This window comes from Malaclemys terrapin, chromosome 22, assembly GCF_027887155.1.
Source record: "Malaclemys terrapin pileata isolate rMalTer1 chromosome 22, rMalTer1.hap1, whole genome shotgun sequence".
Lineage (NCBI taxonomy): Eukaryota > Metazoa > Chordata > Testudines > Emydidae > Malaclemys > Malaclemys terrapin.
The window spans coordinates 8,975,090-8,998,348 of NC_071526.1; the positions used below are offsets into that span (position 1 = coordinate 8,975,090).

Consider the following 23,259-nt stretch of genomic DNA (forward strand, 5'->3'; position numbering starts at 1 on the left):
ACACTCCCGTTGGCATAGTAACATCTTCACTAAAGCGCTACAGCGACGCCGCTGTCACACTGTACGTGAAGACAAACCTTTAGTGTAAACAAGGCGCTGGTGGATGCCACCATCTAACTCTGTCCCAAGGCAGATCTAGACAACATGGGAGTTATAACCAGACAGGTTATTTATTCCAGGACATTACATTTGGTTTCAGAGTGGGCTGAATTCTGACCAATGGAGACAACTGTCCAGGATAACAAATAATACTATTGCCATCATTTCCTGGCTTCGGCTCAGAACTTCCCCATGGATTTTAAACTGACAGAGGCAGTGTTTAGTGGCCTGCACACAGCAGTGGAAGTCAACAGCTGCTGAGTTCAACACCACCTGACACCAAATCTTCTATGTCCTTTGACAAGTCACTTAGCCTAAGGTTACCCCCGGGAGAAAATGTACCTATCTCAGAGTGAGGAGGATCAACGTGTGTCAAGCACCTCGGAGATGGAAGAACACTACAAATGCCAAATATGATGCAGGCCTGGCTTCCACATCCAGTATTGCTTATGCATTGTGTTTGACTCATATCGCTTCTGAGACAATGCAATGGCAATTGTTTACACTGTCAAGGCCATTCTACATAATTAAAGGAAACAGTCAAGAGATGAGATAACACTGACTGAGATCAGGAGATCCTTGCGAAAGTAACAGCGGGCTACAAAGTTGCCCATTCTCCAGATGTCACCATACAGGTTTTCCCAGTACCGTCCAGTATCCTCCCCTTCCTTCCACATAAGCCTTTCCTTGCCCCCTCACAGTGGAAACTAGCACCAACCACCACAATATTGGGTACCAATGGCATCAGACCAAAATATTAGCCAAAAAGGATTCATGGGAATAGTGCAATCCTTCCAGTCACAATCAAGAGTCACTCCTGAAGAGAGCAGACTTGGCAAAGGTTGCATGAGGCTGAGGACAATTTCAGGGCTGCTCACAGATCCTGCTGGCCAACAGAAGAAAAGATTTGAAGCACAGAAACTGCAGTGCTAGCCTTCCGGCTGTGAACATACTTCTAAGACACTGGACTGGTCAAAGCAGTGGTGTTTGAATCCCCTTGTCTCTGCCCAATGCACCCTTTGTAGATTTTACACTTTGCTGCTACATGTCTGTGTGATACCGCAACTCACACAGAGATCATTTGCATGTAGTAATTAATCTCCTGGGGAGCTTCGCATGACACTTTGATATGAAATACATTTGACTGTACTGCAGATAGGTTCCCCACCTTCAGATAGGTCCACAATGAACTTGCTTGGCGAGGGAGGACAGGAAGAGGTCAATATGTTCCATGCTAATATATATTGTATAAAGCAACATTATGCTCCTCGCTCTGCTGCCGCTGCCCCCCCCCCCCAAGGAATTTCTGTATTGGAGATCCACGATAAATTGATAGAGGAATATAACTTTGGCACAGCCAAACTAACAGGCTTACTCTTAAGGTCGTTTGCTATGGCTGTGTTATATTTCATCTGCGGCACAGAATGTATTTAATAGGGGTACATACACACAGGAATCGGCCAGGTCTCTAATGCAGTTTACATTTGGTATGCTAGAGTTTAGTCTTATTAGGTTCCCAATTAAACAGGCCGCACCCCTTGTTACATCAGCTGAGGGTGCTCTCTTGGTGAAGCTAGGAGGAGCAGAGGTGCAGCTCCAATGTTCCTCAAGCATAAACTGTTGCCAGGAGTCCATATGTCCCAGGGCATCGGCAGCTGAGCACACGCTGGGCAGTTATTGACGCTGGCCCTCGTGTTCTTACAGAGCCTGGGGAAAGGCAGGGCACAGCCGTACTTGAAACAAAAAAATATTTTCACTGAAATGTTTATAAAATCTCTATTGTAAAATCAAAAACGTTGGCACTAAAAGCAAGCAGCCCTTTATAAGGACTTTCCTGCATTTGGGGATATTTTTGGTTGCCACAGAAAATATGTGCTCACTTACTGGGTATTCATGTAAAGTGCCCATGACGCTGGCAGACCAGGTGCCAGCTCACACCAGAGCCCCAGGCCAATTCACCTGTGTATGAGTATAGATCAAAGTCACTGTTAAGTGTATAAGAGTGTATTTGGTGTTTAACCGTCGTGAAAACTAGCGGGATGTTATTTGCATTGTTCTCATTTATCTGTAGTATAATAATGTAGTATACTGCATTATAATGTAGTAGCAAATATTTGTATTGTGTATACCCCTGTAACTAAATAACCCATCAAACAAGAAAGAAGCCTTGTGGAATGCAAATGAAGAACAGAAAAAAAGCTAATTTCAAAGCAAATGGTCATTGTGTGTGATGATCAGAGGTCAAGACTCAAAATGCATTCCTCACTCTCGGTCATCAAAGGAAAAGCCCACATGGGTCATGACACTGTCAGTTTGTTTTCTGTGAGAAGAAGCTAGAAAGAGGGATTCAAGAAAAGATCCTGCATCTCTGAACTGTTTGGATTCTTACAGGGAAGTGTACCAGATGCAAAGCGGAGATCCCCAGAGATTCTGGGAACCCTGGAAAGACTTTTGGGAAACTGGCAGTTTATTACATCACTGCCACCATTTGGAATTAAAATGACGACTCACCTGTACATAGATTTTACCTGCTTTAACTTCTCAATAACTCTCATTTCCTTTTCTTAGCTAATAAACCTTTCATTAGTTTACTATAGAATTGGCTACAGCATCTTTGATGTAAGATCTAGAGTATGAATTGCGGAGGCAAGTGACTGGTCTCTTGGGACTGGAAGCAACGTCAAAGTGATGTGATTACTGGTATAAGTGACGTTTTATCACAAAGTCCAGTTTGTCTGGGTGGCAAAATAGTCTGGAGGGTCTAGTGGGGACAGTCTGTGACTCCATGATGAGACTGGTATAGTGTGATCCAGGAGTTCACATTTGTCACTGGCATGGTGAAATCTAATTATAGAACACACCACCAGTTAGGGGTGTCTGCCCTGAAGAAGGCCCTCACAGTCATTAGCCACTCCAGACAGCGTGACAGTGCCATTCTACTCGAACGTCACTAAAAAATAGCCTTGCACAGGGGGTTCCATTTTATTGCATCACAAGAGAACCAGCTCAATTTAGAAGAAGGAAACAAAAGGTTGTCTCCCCCCCCCCAACTTCCAAAGTCAATCTAGGGTCTGGTTCTTTCTCAATCCTGCTTCTTCATTGCCTGTAAGATATTTTGCTGACCAAGTTCTGTCTACAGTTACATCTTTGTAACTAAGACCAGAACCAGAAGTCAGTTGGGGTTGTCCTAATGGAGGGCATAATTTGGCCACGAATCTAGAATCCCGTTAAGTAATTATAAGTAATGCATTTAGTGCCAAAGGAAATACGTGAAGAGACACAGGGAGGATGTTGCATAAGAAGGGGGTATTTTTAGTCATTCATTAGGGTAGAATTGCAATTTGAGTTTGTGGACTATTGCAAAGCGGTGTTAAAATTTCGAGCTCTCACTTTAAGGGTAAGGAATTTAAGGCCTTGGCTACACTGGTGCTTCACAGCGCTGCAACTTTCTCGCTCAGGGGTGTGAAAAAACACCCCCCCGAGCGCAGAAGTTACAGTGCTGTAAAGCACCCGTGTAAACAGTGCCCCAGCACTGGGAGCCGCGCTCCCAGCGCTGTAAGCTAATCCCCTCGGGGAGGTGGAGTACCTGCGGCGCTGGGAGAGCTCTCTTCAAAGCGCTGCCGCGAGAGCGCTCCCGCAGCAGCGCTTTGGAGTTTTGAGTGTAGCCAAGCCCTAAGAAAGCCTATGATCTGGGTCTTCAGTCAGTCTGCAAGAGCCAGCCTAGAGCAAGGTGGGATGAGTTATGCCTCTCTGCCTTACAGAGTCTGTTTTCTCTGTGTGTGTGGTTTTGGTTCTGGTATGTTAGGGCTCTGGATTTTAAGAAATAAAGTCGCGTTCCATTGCAATCTTCCAGAAAGAGTATTTATCTAAGTTTGGTTTGCATGTTGTGAACATAACATAGCTCCTTGGGTCTTCCCTGTTCCGGACAGCAGCATGTCCATTTCCAGCAGATACATTTTCTCAGTTCAAAAATCAGTGAAGAACTAGGCTATACAACCCATTGGGAGAATAAACGTCTCTGTGAGGATTAGACAAACTTAACTCCAGGCTCGGGGGGGTAGTAGAGATAAGAAAATACAAATGGAGACCAGCGCACGCACCAGACTGGGTGGAACACTCCCATTACAGAGGGCACAAGCGGATTGCTCAATATTTCAGAGAGATAATGGGATTCACTTCATGGTCAGCATCATTTGATCCTGCTAATTGCAGAATTTCACTCCCAAAGCCCTCATGTCATTGATTCAGGGGGAGATTCCCCCCACCCAACATGAAGCTTGTGTAATTCATTAGTGTCAGCATTTTCCACTTAATTAAATTCAGAGAGATATTTTCCTTTCCTCCCCAAAGCAAAATATGACCTAGTCCCTGCAATGCACTAGTACTTCAGCCCAATATAGTGTCTGTATTTCCTGCACCAAGGGACTGAGTATCTACTTGCTTAATTAGCACTAATGGGAGTCTAAATCCCCCCATACTTTAGCATTCCCTCAGTTAGAAGGGAAGAACAATCACTTCCCATGCTGTGATTTTTCCACTGCCCAGCACCTTAGATAAGCAGCTATTTAGATAAGCGCAGAGAGAAGAACATTCTGTACATTCTGCACAGGTGCAGGGCAATGGAGGATCAGGTCCATATAATTAAAAAAAAATTCTAAATAGATCATTAAAAGTAGAGGAAAGTAGAGTCCTTTATAGGTAAGATTTTAGTGAGTTTCTTCATTTTGTATTTGGTACCATGGTATGGACAGAAGGAGGAGAGAGAAGACTGACAAAAGTTATGTCTTCAAACTGATTTTACACAGTTTCCAGAGGAATGCAGTTATGGGGTTCACTGAATGTCAATAATTGTGGCTTCATTGGATCTTTATGGATTCCCCCCAGAAGGGGGAAAAGGCTTGCCACAAGCAAAGTTAGCCAGTAACCTCCCCCAGCTATGCAGTTTCTGAAGGATTAAAAAGGACAAACTTTGCAAATCTGAAGCCCCCTGGAATTCAAATTTAGTCTCAGAACCTGAATATCAAGAAAAGCTTCCTGACATCCCTGAAACAGACTCTCAAGGGGAGTTGAACCCACCCCGTTGCTTGGAATTTAAAACCTAAATTGGACAACCCACGAATAAGAACGATCCCACATTTGCAGGTAGTAGCTGATCTAATTGGGCCTTATCCATCTGTAACTTCTATGATTCCACTAACCTTGCTTCGTGTATTAATGCATCTGGAAAGAAAAAACAGTGAATGACAGGAAACACTCTGCCCTAGCACAAAGCAAATGGAACAAAGAGCTCATTTCCATGCTTCTAATGCCCATAAAGTAAGGTTTATCTTCTTGCACTTTAAAATTCTTAGAAACGCACTGTAGAACGAGCCCTTGTTATTGACGTGTTCAGACACTGCATTGGCTGAGGTTTCCATTAGACTGCCCTGTCAACATAATACCCCTCCGTGAGAGGTACTTAACTATGCAGATGGGAGGAACTTTCCTGTCGGTGAAGTAGCGTCTTCACTAAAGTGCAACAGCGTGCAGCATTGTACAGCAGACAAGCTCTCAGTTCTGATCCCATTGTCTTGTTCAACAAGTAGTCAAAAAAAAGGATTTACTCTTTTGTGTTTACTCTTCCTTTAAGCCACTCCTAAGGCAGATGGCATGGAGGAAGTCTCTTTCACTTTTATATGAACACCTTGAAATAAACACACAAGGTAACGTTTATTGCTGCTATTAAAACATTTATCAAAGTAGAGTTTCCTTCAGAGAAAATAATAAACACATCCCAAGCTCCCTCGGTGGAAAGTAACCTGCCCTTTGTGAATCAGATTACTGCAAACTCATCTAATGGGGATCACTCCCTAAGCTTCCAAACCCATTCTCCTTGCCAGTTGATGACTCACTGGAAGGCGAGCCTTGTAAATTAATCCCTTATTGCAGCCACGCCATAGAAGGAGAGGGGAAAAAAAACAACAAACAAAGCAAACAGTTCATGGGGCTGTTTCCTAGTCAGAGGGGGGTAACCACAGTAGAAATATAAAGGACTAAGCCTTGTTTTCTTTCTGTAAGATTCCTATTCAGAATGTGCAGAAATTATTAAATTCCGCATTTCAAAGTGCAGGGGGAGAAGGCTTTTGTTGTGGAGCACAACATGGATTATGCCTCCCTTGCTCTTTCGTCCCTATCCTCAAGCAATTATAACCTGCTTTCAAGCCAGACTCAAGATATAAAACTGGCTTGTAGCCGGTAAAATTCAGCATCCATTGCCACCATTGTTTGGCTACAACTTGACTGCAGGTTTTGTTGGTTTGGATTTATTTTTTTAAATCATGCTCCAGTTTCAGCTAAACTACTTGTTCATGGAAGATGCAAACAGGCAGATCTACAAGTAAGGGCCCTGATCCTGTAGTCTGGTCCATACAGGCAGATAAATGCATCATTCCAATGAAATCAGTGGATGCTATGCAGGGTCAGGGTATACCTGCATGGATCAAACTCCAGAACTGGGGCCAAAGTTACCAGCTTTTCTATACTAAATCCCTGGTTTTGCAGGAATTGCTATAGTCTTTTGGTAAACAGAGACTGTCCGTGACTTTACTTCTCATGACAAGGAACACAATCAGAAAAACAGATTTCGGAGGCAGATATTAGGCAAACCTTCACCTCATTCAGCAGCTATTTTACAAAGCAAAGAGACGAGTCTGACTCACTGATAGGCCACTAAGGGTAAAAGTAAAACCTTTCATTACAACTGGAGAGCTCATAAGAAAAAAATCAGGCAAGAAATCAGTGTTCCCCCCCAATTAAATATAACCATGCCATTTCTACAGCCTACAAACTGCAAACTAAGTAATGTCTGCCCTCTAGTGGGCCAATTGCACAGCTAGTAGGCTATAAAATGCACTCAAATACACAACAGAAAATTTCTGTACACCTAGCAAGTTAGCCTTGAGCGTATTTGTAGAGACAACCGCTGAATGGATGTTGCAGGCTTTACTGTAACTGCACAGATGTCATTACACACACGTCAGAGCCAAGTCATGTACGAAAACTAGATTACAAGAATGAAAGGAAAGCAAACAGGCAACACAAGATGCTCAAGTAAACTAGATCATAATGTGTCACACTTAATAGCGCAGTGGTGTAAGTATTAAGGGGATGGCCAGGTGACCAGAAACAAGGATTCTTAAATTCTTTCATAGTGTAGATTACATCTTGAGTCCAGTTAGCCACTTCCTCTCCCGCTCACAGGAACATGACCACTACGTGGCAGTGACAGCAATCGCTTAGGTAGAAAAGAGTATTTGTGAATGAGGTAAGTGTTTAACTCAGCAGTTCCCATACTATGGGTTATGACCCCAAGTGTGACCATGCCATCAATAGATGGGGTCACAAACCTGACTGAAGATACAAACCAACTACAAACACGTCAGGACTTGCTCTACACTATGGCATCCTCTGTACGTGCAACCTGGCACACAATGCACGCAAGGTCATGTCGCAGGGAGGGTGCCGTTTTGTCCGGCACGTATTCCTGTTAGGGCTCGCACAGCACTGCCTCCAGCAGCGAGTGTAGTGATATAATAAGGAGGTTCAGGGGATCAGTAAGTCTGAAAATGGGATCATGCAGGCAAAGTTTGGGAAGCGCTATTTCAGAAAGGACTGATCTTTTGCTCTTCAGTTCATTTCTACCTCCTTCTTGTAATTCACCCTTCCCTGGAGTGGATGGGGAAGGTCTTGTGATTAAGGCACTGGCCTAGGACTCAGGACATCTGAATTCTGTTCCTAGCTCTGTCAGACTCCCCTGGGCAAGTCACTTAATCTCTGTGCCTCAGTTTCTCCTCTACAAGATGAGGATAGCAGTAATGATTTACCTCATGGGGTACTGCAAGAATCCATTCAGTAATGCTTCAGATGTGCTGCTATTACTGTGAGGAGTGCCATGGAAAAGCAGGTATGTCGAATAATGCCTGTTGCTGGTCCCTTCCCCGCTTCCCCCCAACTTGTCCTCTTTCCTGCACATGCAGCCCAGCTGCTGGAGTCCCTTCTCCCCTGGGTCCAGGTTCCTATTTGTCCTCCCCCTACCCCCTTGCACATGCTGTCTGGTCTCCTGCTCCTCTGGGACACTGTTTACTATTCAGCTAGCGCTATGAATGTGCATGAATGCTTTACAGTGCAGCTAGAGACCTAGCAGTCTAAGGTAACAATCCAGACCAAACAGGAGGCGATAAAGAGAAGGGTAGGAAGCGGAAGGATGAGGCTGCGCTGATCACAGAGTAGCTCGTAGCGTCTCCTCAGAGAGGCAGCTCGGCTGTCTGAAGCGTCAAAGCCAGCCCCACAGGACTGGCTCACTTTGCATGGGCCAACCACCAGCAAGTGCTCCCAAGAAAGTTTGACAATCCCAGACTTACAGAACAGTGCTCTTCATCGTGACACAGGGCTCGTCTCCACTGCAGCGCTAACTCAGGCTCTTACTTGGGTGTTGCCCCTATCCCGGCTCCCGTTCACACTTAAAACCCTCTCACCCAAACATGGTGGTGCTTTCAATCCAGACCAGCTGAGGGTATAGATTACAGCCCCCTTTGCAGAGAGGACACGGGCTATACCACTTGAGTGCTGATAGTCCTCCAATGCCTTCCCACAATCTCCCACGTACCTAAAAGGACATACAAGTCCTCCCACAATTCACTGGGAAAGAATCAAGAGGGATTCTGCTTACCTGTATCACTAAGAACCATGAGATCTGACCCAAGAAGTTCTAGCAACACACTGGAGAGAGCAGCACCAGTGAGGACAGAGTGACTTGAGTCTTGTTTTCCCGTGTCCACTTACAACGGAGCTAGGCTAACCGTGGTGCTGATCACTTAGGGTCCTCGCTGCAGTGAAGACATACCCACACAAGACAGGACAACTTCCAGGGTAAACGTGAAATGCTGCCAAGATAGCGCATTCAGATTCAGGGAGAGGGGAGAAATGAACAAACCCAATCAACTAAAGATAGCCTCTAAGGGGACCCCTGTGCAGTCCTCAACTAAGACAACAGACAAATCGCAGCACTCGAGTTGAGATGAGAGGAATGTAAAAGCCTCAGTAATCATTAACCTACCTTATACCTCAGCTCCCTTTCTGTAATTTTCAGTATCTCACAGGAGTGTTGCAAGGATGAAATCTATTCATGACAAAGGCCCTCTATGGAGGAGGGTCAGATAAATACCTAGATAGGAGTCCACAAGAGATCCAGGACCCTCTTTTGTAATAGACTTTGAAGCCTAATGTCTGAAGCTTCAGTCTTGAGCCAGGCCAAAAGGTCATTTAATAAAGTTGAATTTAATCACTCAAATTAGTATATAATTGCTTTTTAGAGAGAGATCAATAAGAAACCCTTTATTGTAGTCCAGCAACAAAAGTGTCGCCTCCCATTTCCAAGGTAGCTTAGAGGACATGCTTTCTGAAGCAAGGCAGACAAAAGTACTCCCTACCCTGAGCGGCGATCAATGATTTTAAAATCTGTCAGTGTCATGAACATTGATTATTCTTCCTTAGGCACAGACAGACCAGCAAGAGTTTTACAGCTCCAAGGAGAGTGCCAGGTGCCTTCTGCAGGTTTCTTGTTATGCTGAAAAGCCTTTAGGGGGCTCAAACCAGCTTCAGAAGTCAGGACCAGGGTTATATTTTAACGTGCTCTCAAGAATCGGTGATAAGGAGATGACAACAGGGGTGAAACAACCAGGGCCATCCCTAGCTATTTTGGTGCCCTACGCAGCCCCGCCCCAGGCCACCGCAGGGGAGCTGTGGGGGGCCCTGCCCCAGGCCTCTGTGGGGGCGGGGGGAGGTAAGGGGGCTGGCCACTTCCTGCAGGAAGTGGAATGACCTGGCCCCAGCCTGCTCTGCTCCCCTGGCTCCCAGGCTTGGGGGGAGGGGGGAACCGACCCCCAGCACTCGCTGGCAGCCAGGGGAGCAGAGCAGGCTGGGGCCAGGTTGCTCTACTTACTGGTGAGTGCAGGCCCGACCGCTTCTGGAGTCCTCAGGGGAGTTGGGACGGGGAAGAGCCGGAGCAGGGGCTGGAGCAGCACGCAGCTGCGCAGGGCAGCAGGAAATTTGGTGCCCGAAATTTCCTGGTGCCCTACGCAGCTGCGTACTTTGCGTCTGGGTAAGGACGGCCCTGGATATAACTAAGAACAGTTAGAAACCAAGCGGAGTTCCTCACTCTAAATCAGCACTAACTCCGCAGCATGCTGGCGCCCATAATGCAGCCTTGTTCAGCCAATGCTCTTCACAAAGCACCAGGGCAGTAACACTAAGGAGACACAAAGTTCAGTTTACTTAAAAAGAAAACAACTAGGTCTGCATGAGTTTCGCCGCAGCCACTGTTGTGGGCCATTTAAGCACAGAGTTGTTGTGCAAAACAGCCTTTAGGAAATCAGGGAGGAAGACTATTTTTTTTAAAATGGGGTATAAGACAATTCCACTTATCCAAAGCTCCCACTTACCCTGGCTGCATCCAAACGGAGGTTACTCCCCCACATATGACTCGCCTAACCTAGTTAACTTCCCCCATCTAAACCCTCCAGACAGGGAGGCAGTAGAACTGGAAGCCATCCAAGGAAAAAGGCAGACTTCAAAATAGAATCCAAATCTTCTGACACCCACAATGACCTTTGCTACCGTATACCTTGTTCAAGCAAAACTAAAGGTCAGTGCCAGTATGTCCACAGCTTAGCCTCTAAACCATGAAATAGCAAGTTTAACTTGCACTTTCTCCAACACAGAACCATCTGTACACACTGCTATTTGCAGACTTGGCTATGTGCTCTAACCACTTTATCAGTCACTGGACAGGGGATACTGCAAAGTTACCAAGTCTCTAAAGACTCGACACATAACTTTGCAATTCCAGACCTGGAAAGAAAAGAAACCTGAGTCCATACAGCAGCTTGGGATTCCTTTTATTGCCGGATCAACTGACTGTTGCACGACTGATCTGATATATTTGCAAATGTGGCAAGTAGTGATGCCTTTACTGTTTCTCATCTAGCTGCCCGGAGCACACAGCCAACACTAAGTAAACAATTTCACTAAGAACTGGAATATCCATTGCAAATTTAAGAATACAAACAAAAAGCCACCAGGTTAATACATCCCATGGTACTTTGTTAACTTGACAAGTGTAGTCAATTTAATTATTTATGATAACACTTCCAAGTGTTCTGTACTGTATTTTGTTAAAAGGTCGTGAGGTATTATGAAATCACTTCAATTTCCTGTAAGTTTTACTAATGATGAAATCCTGCCTTTTTGAGTGTGCCTTTCAGCAAACTTCCACTGAAATTAAAATATGCTTAATCTCAGGCACTTAGCTAGCTCTTGTATCATATACTCCGTTTACATTACTCGCAATTTACAAAGCACCATAACGCCATGATGGAATCACGTGGTATGACTTGGGGGGAGGGGGAGGAACCCATCCTTTGCATTGTGGAATAGATTACAATGATATTCTTCTCATTGGCTGCTTGCCATTTGTAGAACTGATGAATGAAATTGTTTTTAATGGTTCACTCTATTAATGTAACTTCATGAGTAAAGTTTTATGAATGAAACAACATTCATTCATGAAACCGGTTACCCCAATAACTGGCTAATTGACAATTAAGATGCTTGTTAAGAGCCATAGCTGTTCAGCCAGTTGCTCTTGTAAGTTTCACTGTCAATCCTTTTCCTGCTTAAATCACTGAGACTTGCACTATTTCAACATTGTCACTTCTGTTCACTGTTTGCCATCCACGACACTTGTCTATATTGTCACTTCTGTTCACTGTTTGCCATATTGTAATTCAAACCCCATTTTAAAACGCTTACTCCATTTTGTAAAAGCTTGCTGCCTTTGCAAACCCTGCTGTAATCTTATTAGTTTAGATGTGTGAATGAGGTATGTATGGATGACTGAATCAACCTCCAGCGCCAGCCTGTCCTGATAAAACAGAGTTCAGACACCAACAGCTGAAGAGGCAGACAACAGCCCTAACAAAGTAAGAAAAGTCCATCCTAAAAAGAAAAAAACAAAGGTACAATAGAAGGAAGATCAAAGCCAGGTCCCAAGCTGAAAGTCAGGTCTGCAATTGACGGGTGATCAATCACCAAACCCAGAGGCAGTGCGACACAGCAAGACCTATAGACTCTGGATTCAAACTAAAGCCTATAAAAAGGATGGGTGAGATGGAAGACTTTGGAGGGTAACATTCTGCTGCCAACATGGAAGGGGAGGGGTGCATGCCCAAAAGAGACCCAGCCCTTCCTTGTGCCCGGCTTTCCTGGCCAGTTAGCCGCCCACAAGCTACGAACCCAAGCCACAAACTCAAGCTACATTCAGGACTGGTAACTATCTAGCAGCTGCAGAACATTTGATGTGTGTCTCTGTGTGTGTATGTATATACATAGGTATTAGTTATTGGTCATAAATCAAATTGTGTTATCATAATAAATGTGGCATCTTTGTCTTGCCCCCTAAAACAATCCTGTGTAGTTTTGTCTGCATAACACATTCTTAAGGGGATCGGTGGGGAAAGTGGGTTACAGCTGTGAGCCTTACCACTGAAGTATTCCAACATTCTCATGGTTTGTCAGTTAATTTGCTTTACAGATCAAAACAGGAGACCATTCACAACAGTGGCAGGACATCTCCAGAGCTTTAGTCTCAAACTCAGAAGTGCATCTTCAGCTCTTTCACACAGAAGCACGCAAAAGCTTTCAGACAGGTTTCCTCTAGATGTCCGTGCACAATTAGTAAAGGTCTATTCTTACATCAACTTATAGGCAAGCTGACTTCTAGTTAGACTTTTAATCATCAGAAGGGGATTCCCCACTTGGATACTGTCTAATACAGTAGCAACACTAAAGCAAGTTCAAGAAACCTTTGGTTTCCAAATCAGAAGCATTCCATTCATCCGAGTCCCCCGGTAAACGCAGAGGGTGGAGATCGATGCACAATGCTTCCCCCTCCCCACCATTTCTTTCCATTTTAAAGTGTAATATGTTCATGTGAAAATAAGCGTGGGTGGTGAAAGGAGCCAGATGGATAGCCCTGGAGATGGAGGTCCTCAATTTTTCTGGAGATCAGGTGACAATAAGCAGCAGAAGGGCAAGTATATCCCTAGCACAATGTCCTGCTCGAAGTGCTTCAACCCTGAACCTGCAGTGACCATCACTAGAGCAGAGGAGAATACCATCTACATGCCCAATTAAATCCTTAGACCTTCTGCCCAAGAAGGTACCAGTGAGTGCCACTTTTCTCTGTGATTCTTGTGGACTCCTCTCCCTGCCAAATACTGGATTGACATGTCCACCTCATTTCACAGAAGACCTCAGTCACCAGGTAGTAACCTGTAGTCACTACTGACCTGGGCTGGATTCACACTGGCAAACTATCATTCAAGTGCTATATCCTATAAACAACTCCCTCTTTTTTTTTTTTTTTTTTTTTTTTTAAACAGCTGCTAACTCAAATGGCTTTATAAACCCATCTGAATTTTCCTTTGTTATGTGAAGGTATATACACAAAGGAACAGCAAGAAAAACATTGGCAGCTCCATTTAAAGTGGGGGCAGAAAACATATTCCTATTTGCTATGTTAACCGGTTTTGTTTTTTTCATAACAGACTTTACCTGTCCAGAGTGTTCTGTTCTATCCTACCAACCACCTGCCTTACCTGGAAACATCAAGCCTGGCAGGTGATGTTTAAAATAAGAAGCAGTGAGAAATCCCAGCGGGAAGATAAAATCCATACACATACACCCCACCTCGCAACCAGGGACTAGAGCATATTGAAGTAAATGTTATTTTTAGCTATCTGCAGCAGAGGCCGCTGGAACACGACTGAAGCATGGAGTCACATCATTCTGGCCACCACAGTCTCTTTGTTACAGCACCCACCCTGTCTTTCAGCTAAATAATCTCTGGATAAAAACAGTGACTAAAAACAGTCCTCCTGGCAATCTAGTACTGAAAAACCTCAAAATACTCCTCTGATCTCGGCTTCCCTGCAGATAGGACAGTCATTAGACAGCGGGGACCAGTGGTTGTGTATTTAGAGGAGTATAGCTTCTCCAAACACACCTTAAACAGATGATTTTAAAATACCATCATCCATATATATGGAATAATTATATACCTTACTTACATGCTGCTTTTTACGTGAAGCTCTCAAGGCACTTCAAAGTATTATCCCCATTTGTGCAGGTGAAGACAGTGTGGAAGCAGAGATACGACAACAGGAATGAAGTAACTTGCCCAACGCCACAAAGGAAACCAGTGGCAGAACTAGGAACTAGATGTGGGTATCCTGACTACTAGCTTCCTCCTCTCACCAGATTATAGTGCCTCCCAGAGAGTTTAAACTCTGAAAAGCAATAGACATTTAGCCCAGCAGCTACAATGGAGTCTCAAACAAATGACCCACTGGCTTTCACGGAGGAGAGGGAGGGCCATTGAATATTGTGGCTGTTCCAAGCACATCTTAAAAGATGGGAGCAGTTGGAAAGAGTGGCATGGCAGGAACTGAAGGGGGGTGATGTCAATCCTGATTAAAGAAATAGGACAGAAATTTCCTCAGCAATATCTTCAGTGCCACCTCTGAGAAAGCAAGACGACTTCTTGGAAGAAGCTTGTGGGTATAGAAGAGTCTACCCTACCCCAGCATGAATTTCTTCTTGACTAACAGCACAACATGACAGGTTCCTAGCATGCCTCACCAATCCCGAACACAAGAGTATAGCCTGGACTGCTGGTAGCAATAAAATCCTAAATCGAGTTCTAGTAAAATTTCCAAGCACAGTAATTCCATCAGCGTCCTCTGCTCTCAAGACAGGAGAGCTACAAAAAGGTCCTCCCAATAATTGCCAAATAGATTCCTAGACGCAGAAAGAAGCAAAAATTCTGACATCAGAAAACCAAAGGTTTTCACAGGCAGCTGAAAGGATACAATGATGCCGCCCACAAACACTTCCCCGTGAAAAAAAGAGCAAATAAGCTCGGTGCAAGTGTTCAAAAATGATTCGTTCAAGTGCTCTTGGAAAGCGAACTAGAGGTTTGTTTCCACATTATTTCATCCCAGCGCCACAGCAGAGTTTCCAAATAGCCATGGGCTTAAGGGGAGATTTCTACTGCCAAAAAGAGAATCAGATGCTTAAACTATTTGCTTCTTAAGATCACATCATGGAACTATCCAGGTAAAATGCTAGATCTCAATACTAGAAAAGATTCCTACATTTAAAAAAAAAACAACAACACAGGATCCCAGACCAGCTATTTTAAGAGCATCCAAGAAACAATGTTATTTTTTGGGTGGGAGGGACTGGATGCTGATGGAGTGTGGGTTGGGAATGGAACAGCAGAAATATACTCTAAAAATAGAATATGGCCGCTAGCAAAACTTCACTCCCAATGTGTTGACAGGAAAGACCTGAGAAGGGAAAAAGGAAATTAGCTGACTGAGTATTCCAACAATATTTTCCTCGACAGATCACTTGCGTAAGTGGGATCTCGTCAAGGCCTCGCAAAGAAGCCTTGGCCCACCGTTTCCTGGGTGCCTCACTTGTCAGCACCCCTTCTCCTGCCTCACTCATGGAGTTAAACCTGGAAACTAGCAAGCTTCCCCCAGCTCTGACACATGGAAAATGAATGCAAGTATGAGTCTGACGAGGATTTAACACCACACTAGTCATGTTGGTGCCTCAGCACCTACCCAAAACCATGTTATTTCCATCCTGGCAGATTTTTCTTCCTCTTTGGTGGGTTTCACATCACCAGTTAGTAAGAGTACCGGGAGGCCTGTATATTCCTTTCCCTCTAGACCTCAGTGGAAGAGCTGAGCTCAATACTATACTAAAACGCCACTATAATTGTCTACAAGGAATGCTCGCAGTAGCCTTCACTGATGATCATAAATTAAAATCTGAAGGCAGCAGCAAATCTGTCATTTTTGATTAACCAAAGCAGCCAGCCAAAAGGAGCCTCCGTCCCTACCCATGCGCGGCTAGTGAAGCCGGGTGACTGAAAGGAAAGATGATTAATCGTACAGTCCCAGTGGCCACTTGGGTGCATTGTAATGCTATTCAGAGCACACCACCTCTGAACATGTGCCAATAAAGTCAAAACAAAAGCCAGCCATGCAGTATTGTGAAGGTGGTTAATAGACAACTGGTTAAGGACAGGAATCCATCAAGTCACTAGGTTTTGAAAAAACAAAGGGAGCCAGTCTCAGCTCAGCTAGTCACACAGCTCCTCCAGTTAAAAACTCAGCCTTACCTCCTCTCCAGTCAGTGCCGGGAATAGAACCCAGGAATCCTGAATTTAGTAGCACTTGGAGAATGAACCTCCTTAAAAGCAAAGTAATTTAAAAAAAATAATAATCATAATCAAAGACCCATCTGTTTATTCTACCTCTTATTGTTTCCAGCCATGTTAACAATATAAACCAGTAGGTTTAAAGAGTCACAACAGGCTGAAACAAAATATAGCCACGGCCCTTTTGAGTAGAAGTGCAAAATATAACCGTTCTCGCACTTGTATAGCTGAGTGTTCAAATGGGGGGAGGTGGGTGATTCTGCATGGCTCAGGAGAACGGTAATGAGATGTAGAGCTTTCCACCTCTAGGTCACTAGAGCAGTCAAGGTCAAGAGTGAGCTAGATTGGTTGTAATCTGATGGCTGCTTGCTGGCCTCTGTAAAATGAATTTGAGGTCTAAGTCAATTGCCAGTGGGCAGATGATGGCTTTTGTGACACAGACACAAACTGGTTGCTGTTAGTCTCAGCAGAGAGGCTCAGGATTAACTAGATAACACAATCTGCATTGCAGCCATCCCCAGAAGAGTCCCTTCAGTGCCAGCTGAGGCATACTGGAGGGGCGACAGAAACTTGCGCTGCTGCTGTCTGTTCTGTGGATAAACGGAAAGATTCCATCCCCATGGCCATCGCTCCAGCATCTATTACCAGCACTGAAGTCATTTACTTAAAAAGTTGTCAGTTGCAAGTTAGTTTAACGTGTCCCAAAGCAACTTTTTTTGGAGGAAAAGGGGAATAGCATGAAAAAAGCATTCACGTTACAGGCTATCACAGTGCACAGCAGTAACTTGTTACCAGGAATTTCACCACGAGCAGTTTCTATGCATATTCACTTTGGCACAGAAAGAAGAACTGTTCTAGCTGACTCATTAGGGTCCAGGAGATCAGTTTTCCACAAAGTCCTAACTTGGCCTTCACACAAAGGTGCTGCCATTGTTGCATGAAGACAATGCCACTGTTGAACATCGCTCAATTCCCTAGTTAAGGGTGATATAATTTGTCTCTGTGAGGACGCCCCACGGGCAAGATTTGTGGTCACGCAACTTTATTACTTCGCTTATGTCACAGCTCATTACAAACTGCAAGTGATCCAATAAATGGCTGGCATTTAAATGTAATTTAATTATAGAGACTTTTTAAAAAGGGGCCCTTGTATATCCAACGCCAAGCTGAGGATAATCTTTGCTATGACTTCATCTTAAGTGATTCATTATTTAAGATGTTAGCCTGCAGCCATGGAATGAATTAACACCATACTTCAATGGGATGTAAGGTGAAATGCACCCAAATTTGTATTGCTGGGTGGGTGGGTGTGAGAGAGAAAGAGAGATCGACTCCTTCTGATGAAGGGAAGATGAAATGTTTGCAAAAAAAGCAGTTTCTAGCCAGGTGGCTGCCTTTTTCTATTGCCTATTGACAATATTTGTAGCCATTCAGAAAAAGCCCTTATTCTATGCAGATCTCTACCACTTGAACTGAGGCCAAATCCAGTTTGCATCACAGATTAGGTTTAACACACACATTGATCAGTTTGCCTCAGAGCAAGTCATGCAGTGCCTAAGGCAATTACTCTAAAATCAGCTTTTTTAAATTAAAGAACCCTACATCTTTCACATGGCAGCACGGTCTAGGGGAATAAATATGGAACTAGGACTACAGCTACTGTTTTCTAAGCCCTGTCTTTCCACAGAACTGCAGAGTGTTGCTTTGGGCAAGCTTCAGTTTCACCATTTGTAAAACTGTAATGGCTACTTGCCTGTAAAGTGCTTTGAGGATTGCAGAATCAATTCTGATCCCTCTCACCTGTGAGATCCAGAGTATCTTTGGGCTGGTCTACACCGGGGGGAGGGGAGGGGAGGGGAAGGTGGGGTCGATGTAAGATACGCAACTTCAGCTATGGGAATAGCGTCGCTGAAGTCGACGTATCTTATTTCGACTTACCTCGGGTCCTCACGGAGCGGGATCGACGGCCACGGCTTCCCTGTTGACTCCGCTACCGCCGCTCCCTCCAGTGGAGTTCAGGAATCGACGGGAGTGCGTTCGGGGATCGATATATCGCATCTAGACGAGACGCGATATATCGATCCCCGATAGATCGATTACTACCCGCCGATTCAGTGGGCAGTCTGGACGTACCCTTTGATAAAGATAGTCCAGGTTTACAACATTTTAACTGATCAGAATCTGGTCTTTGAAGTGCTGCATAGGTGCTATACAGCATTAGTTCTTATCTTTCTGGTTGTCTTTTATCCTACCATTTGGACATTTATGATTCAAGACCCAGAAATTAAGGAAGTACCATTTTGTTATGAAAATGTAGGAGAACCAAGGCTGAAGGAAAAAAGACCAACAAACTGTGGTATGGGGATCCAGGAGAGTACTTACCAGTGTTTTCTTCCATTCCTGTGGTACGCTAGCTTTCTGAAAAATTCCTGCAGAGAGAAAAAAAACCAAAATGTAAGTGCAAGTTGATAGCAGAAAAATCCTGAGTTTTACCAAAGCCTTAGTCTACTTTAGCTTCCGTTTCAATAATGGCTAACCAAGTCTTTAACCAGCAGGCAGGTAACTGAGCTCCAGGTTAGGGAATCCTATCTGGCAATTTTGGAACAAGATGGAAAGACACTAATATCCACCCCCTTAGCGCAAAAGCGTGACAAGTCCTATCATGGTGAACTAATTCCAGGGAGCTTCAGATTTCAGAATGCTTTGGGTTTGAACATTCTCTTTTGTCACTGTTCCATGCAAATGCAAATGCATCATCTCTGCTACCCACCTCAAATATTGCAAGTCAAAAGAGGAGTCAGCCGTACTGGCAGGTTCTAAATCTGCCCCCAGAAGAGCGCAAGTCTGGGAAACCTCCCCCTTTCAGCACTAATGCTGGAGCACTAGCCGTCCCATACACAAGAATATATTTGCAAGATAAAAATGAAAGTTATTAACACCATTTTAACCTCCAAGTGCCATGCATGTGGTGTGTGTTCTGTGTATGGAAACTACTTATGCCGTGGACAGGCAAATCTAAAACTACAACTTCATTAACAAATAAAGCGTCAAATACTTCTTCCATGGATAAATCATAGCTGCATCCCCAAGGCAGTGTGCCTTAACCTATAAACAGGATGGATAAAAACTGATGATGTAAAAGATTAAAATTGGATCTATTTAAACTGCCTTTTTAAACAAATCTATAAAATTAAATGTGAAATTGACAATTTATGTTAAGGCCTAAAAGTATAATCTATTAAAATAATTTAAATTAAATACAAAAAATAATATTAAGCAGTATGTGTTTGCTGCCAAGTTTTGAAGAAAGTCAACCACTGAACTAGTGGAAGGCACTGGCTAAGCATCTGAAACCAGAGTTTGTTGGCATGCTAGACCAGATTTTGATAGAAGTAGCCTCTTCTGCAGGGGGAGAGAGAATATTTTCTTCATTTCAGTTTATTCAACTAGTTCAGTTCAATGACTAGTTCATTCAAAGTTAAGGAACAAATACGGAATTGAAAAAGCAGGAAAGCTTGTTTTCCCCTTCTAATTGAGGAATAAAAACTAGGCATGAGATGATGAGATCTACGAGTTCTAAAACCTTGAATGATTTAAATGCAAAACAAGGGATTATCTTTGTTAATTTTTTCTTATGTACCCAGCACAATTAAGGGAGTTGTACTTAATTTAAAAAAATATATCCTTTTTTTGCATTTTTAATTTATTTGAATTTCCACCCAAATAGTGCTTGACACAAATCACAAGTAAAAAGTTACTGTAATCCAGTAAAGAAGAAATGCATCATTTACCATCTTCTAACATAATAAAAATGGAAAAATTAAGAATCTAAATAAATGTAAATTAAGCTATATAATTGTTTAAATAACTGTGTAAAGATAGAGCGTGTCCTCCTGGTTATCAGAAAGAAGCACCAAATTTAGTGCAAGGGCAATTTTTAGTTGCAAATCAACATATTTTAGTGGTTACCAACCAATCAGACTCAACCTTTCTTTAGGAAAAAAACTAAAAAGTACAAGTGCAAAATATAATTAAAACTGATTCTTTAAATCAAGGTTTTCTGCTTGCTGATTTAAGTCATGATTAAAATTAGCAATTTAAATCACTTTGACTTAAATCAATCCACCATGCCTATAAAAATGAGAACATTTCAATGCTTACCTAGAGAGAATGGAAATAGGTCATGTTCATAGGAAGCTTTTAGAAACCACAGGGTGGTATATTTAGCTGTGACACTGAGTATGTTTCCCAGACCTGAAGAAGAGCTCTGTGTCAGCTCAAACACTTGTGTCTCTCACCAAGAGAAGTTGGTCCAATAAAAGATATTACCTCATCTACCTTGTCTCTCAAGTCTGAATTTATGGTAAAATGGCTTAAGAATTAAAAGAAATAGTGGCACTATGCTGGAAAACAGCTTTCTTACCGAGATTCTCTAAGTTCTGAACGGCAGAGGAACTAAACAGTGCATCTTCACTGAAGTATACTTATACAGAATCATAAATGTGCTTGGTGCTTAGTGCAGTTTTGTTGTAGCCATGTTGGTACAATAAAAAATATTACCTCACCCACCTTGTCTCTCTTGCTGTTTTAAAACAATGCTGAGTCCCTGTGCAGAAGAGCTTGCAGTTGCTAAGCGCAACAGAAGCTGATGAAAACAGGGAGGGATTGAGGAAGGATGCTATTAGTGATATATGCCTGGAGGGTTACCTGGTGAGTTTAAGGTCTCCACTTACACAAGTGACTTCTTAAAGGCAGAGCTTTTTAACCTTGCAAGCTGCATCACCACTTCAAAAACAGACTCCAAGGAGAAACTGCAGAATTGGAATTAATTTGCAAACTGGACACCATTAAATTAGGCTTGAATAAAGACTGGGACTGGATGGGTCATTACACAAAGTAAAACCTATTTCCCCATGCTATTTTCCCCCCTACTGTTACTCACACCTTCTTGTCAGCTGTTGGAAATGGGCCATCCTGATTATCACTACAAGTGTTTTTTTTCTCCTGCTGATAATATCCCACCTTAACTGATTACTCTCTTTATAGTTAGTATAGCAACACCCATTTTTCATGTCCTCTGTGTATATATATATATATCTTCCTACTGTATTGTCCACTGCACGCATCCGACGAAGTGGGTTTTAGCCCACGAAAGGTTATGCTCAAATAAATTTGTTGGCTACACTTGCGGATTCACAGCGCTGCAAGTACTCCACCTCTCCGAGGGGAATAGCTTGCAGCGCTGCGAGCGAGCGTGCAGCGCTGATTACACTGGTGCTTTACAGCGCTGCACTCGCTGCGCTCAGGGTGGGTGTTTTTTCACACCCCTGAGCGCAGCAAGTGCAGCGCTGTGAATTGCCAGTGTAGACAAGGCCTAAGGTGCCACAAGTACTCCTCCTCCTCATCACCACTTCCCACGCTCACTTCATCAATTCAATCTATGCCTTAGCACCTAGCAGCCTGAAACAACTCTTCAGTTCACCTTTGTCTCTGGCGGCCAGGAAGTGCTAATAGAATGTTGGCCAGGCCAGGAACGCTGTGAGTTTCCCCACCTTGACAAATTCCTCAATTTTAGAATGTGTATTCAGTCTGTGCTACTATCCCAATGTAGGGGAGACTATACTCTTACCCACAGCAGGGTTGGAACTGTGTTTGAACAAGCAGTTGCTAGCGGAGCTTTAAACTTGGCTGAACTATATAGCCAGAACTCTCTTTGGTCAGAGAATCATGCCCTAGGCTACCAATACTTAAAGCATTCCATTCCAGCACTGTTTAGACAGGAAAGAAAAGAAAAAAAAAAAACTTGTCCACAATGACCAGGGAAACCGTGCCAGAACTTCGTTTGCACAACCACGTTTAAACTGTTCTCACCATAGTGTGGATAGTGCTTGTCCCAAGCCCACCAGTCAGCACGCACAGACCCCAGGTGCAGCAGGCCATATTAAACTTCTTTGTTTAAAACCTCTAGGCACTTCCAGCCAACAGAGTCCATTAGCATTAAAATGTATAACAAACCCCTAGCTCCATGTCATACGGCTATCCTGGAACTTCTGAAGACAGCTTCACTATAATACCATCCGCAAGGACTAGAATGAATGCTACACACTTCTACCTATCAGAGGTAATTTTAGCTGCTTTACAAACTCCTTAACTAAAAAAAAACGATCCAGCACTTTCACCTCAGAGTGCAAATCTTCAGCTAGCAAGGACTGGATGGTGGAGGCATTTGTAGGTCAAGTCACCGTACCTGCTGTCTCAGTAAGCCTTATAGAAAAGGGAAGTCAGGAGAGGAATGGAAACAGACACTTCAATGCTACTTTCACCACAGCACAGTCAGATTATAGCAACCCTCCAACCACCCAGGGATTTCAGTTTCATTTCCTTTTCAAGGATGTTCGCCACAGGCTGCGCTCACTGAGCGTTGCTTACTCCAAGGTGCATATTTGTGCTTGGAATATTAATCCTTTCAGTCCCCTGCTCCGGCTGGATGCGCCAAGAACATCTGTCTCAAAGCCTGACAGAGCACTGGGATTCTCCCTAGTGTAGCTTTAAAGCCAAATTCTTCTAGTTATTACAGAACAGGTATAATGAAAACAGTCATATTAGGGAAATGGAATGTGATCTAAGAGCAAGAAGCAGTGGAGTCAGGATTCCTAGAGTCTATTCCTGGCTCTGTCACTCAACTGCATGAGCTGGAAGAGGTCCACAGAATCATAGAATATCAGGGTTGGATGGGACCTCAGGAGGTCATCTAGTCCAACCCCCTGCTCAAAGCAGGACCAATCCCCACACAGATTTTTGCCCCAGATCCCTAAATGGCCCCTTCAAGG

General features: G+C 43.6%; 1 protein-coding gene across 2 annotated transcripts in view; it reads right to left on the bottom strand.

Moving 5' to 3' along the window:
- Positions 1 to 23,259, bottom strand: part of PHACTR4 (phosphatase and actin regulator 4) — a 104,527-nt gene that overhangs the window by 40,805 nt on the left and 40,463 nt on the right. Inside the window, exon 2 of one of the 2 annotated variants that reach the window (XM_054011815.1) lies at positions 18,812 to 18,858. In XM_054011815.1, the coding sequence (XP_053867790.1) occupies positions 18,812 to 18,827 (16 nt within the window). In that variant the 5' untranslated portion in view covers positions 18,828 to 18,858. Of the gene's footprint in view, positions 1 to 8,806; positions 8,900 to 18,811; positions 18,859 to 23,259 lie in introns of those variants that run through there. The other variant, XM_054011814.1, reaches the window with a different exon arrangement.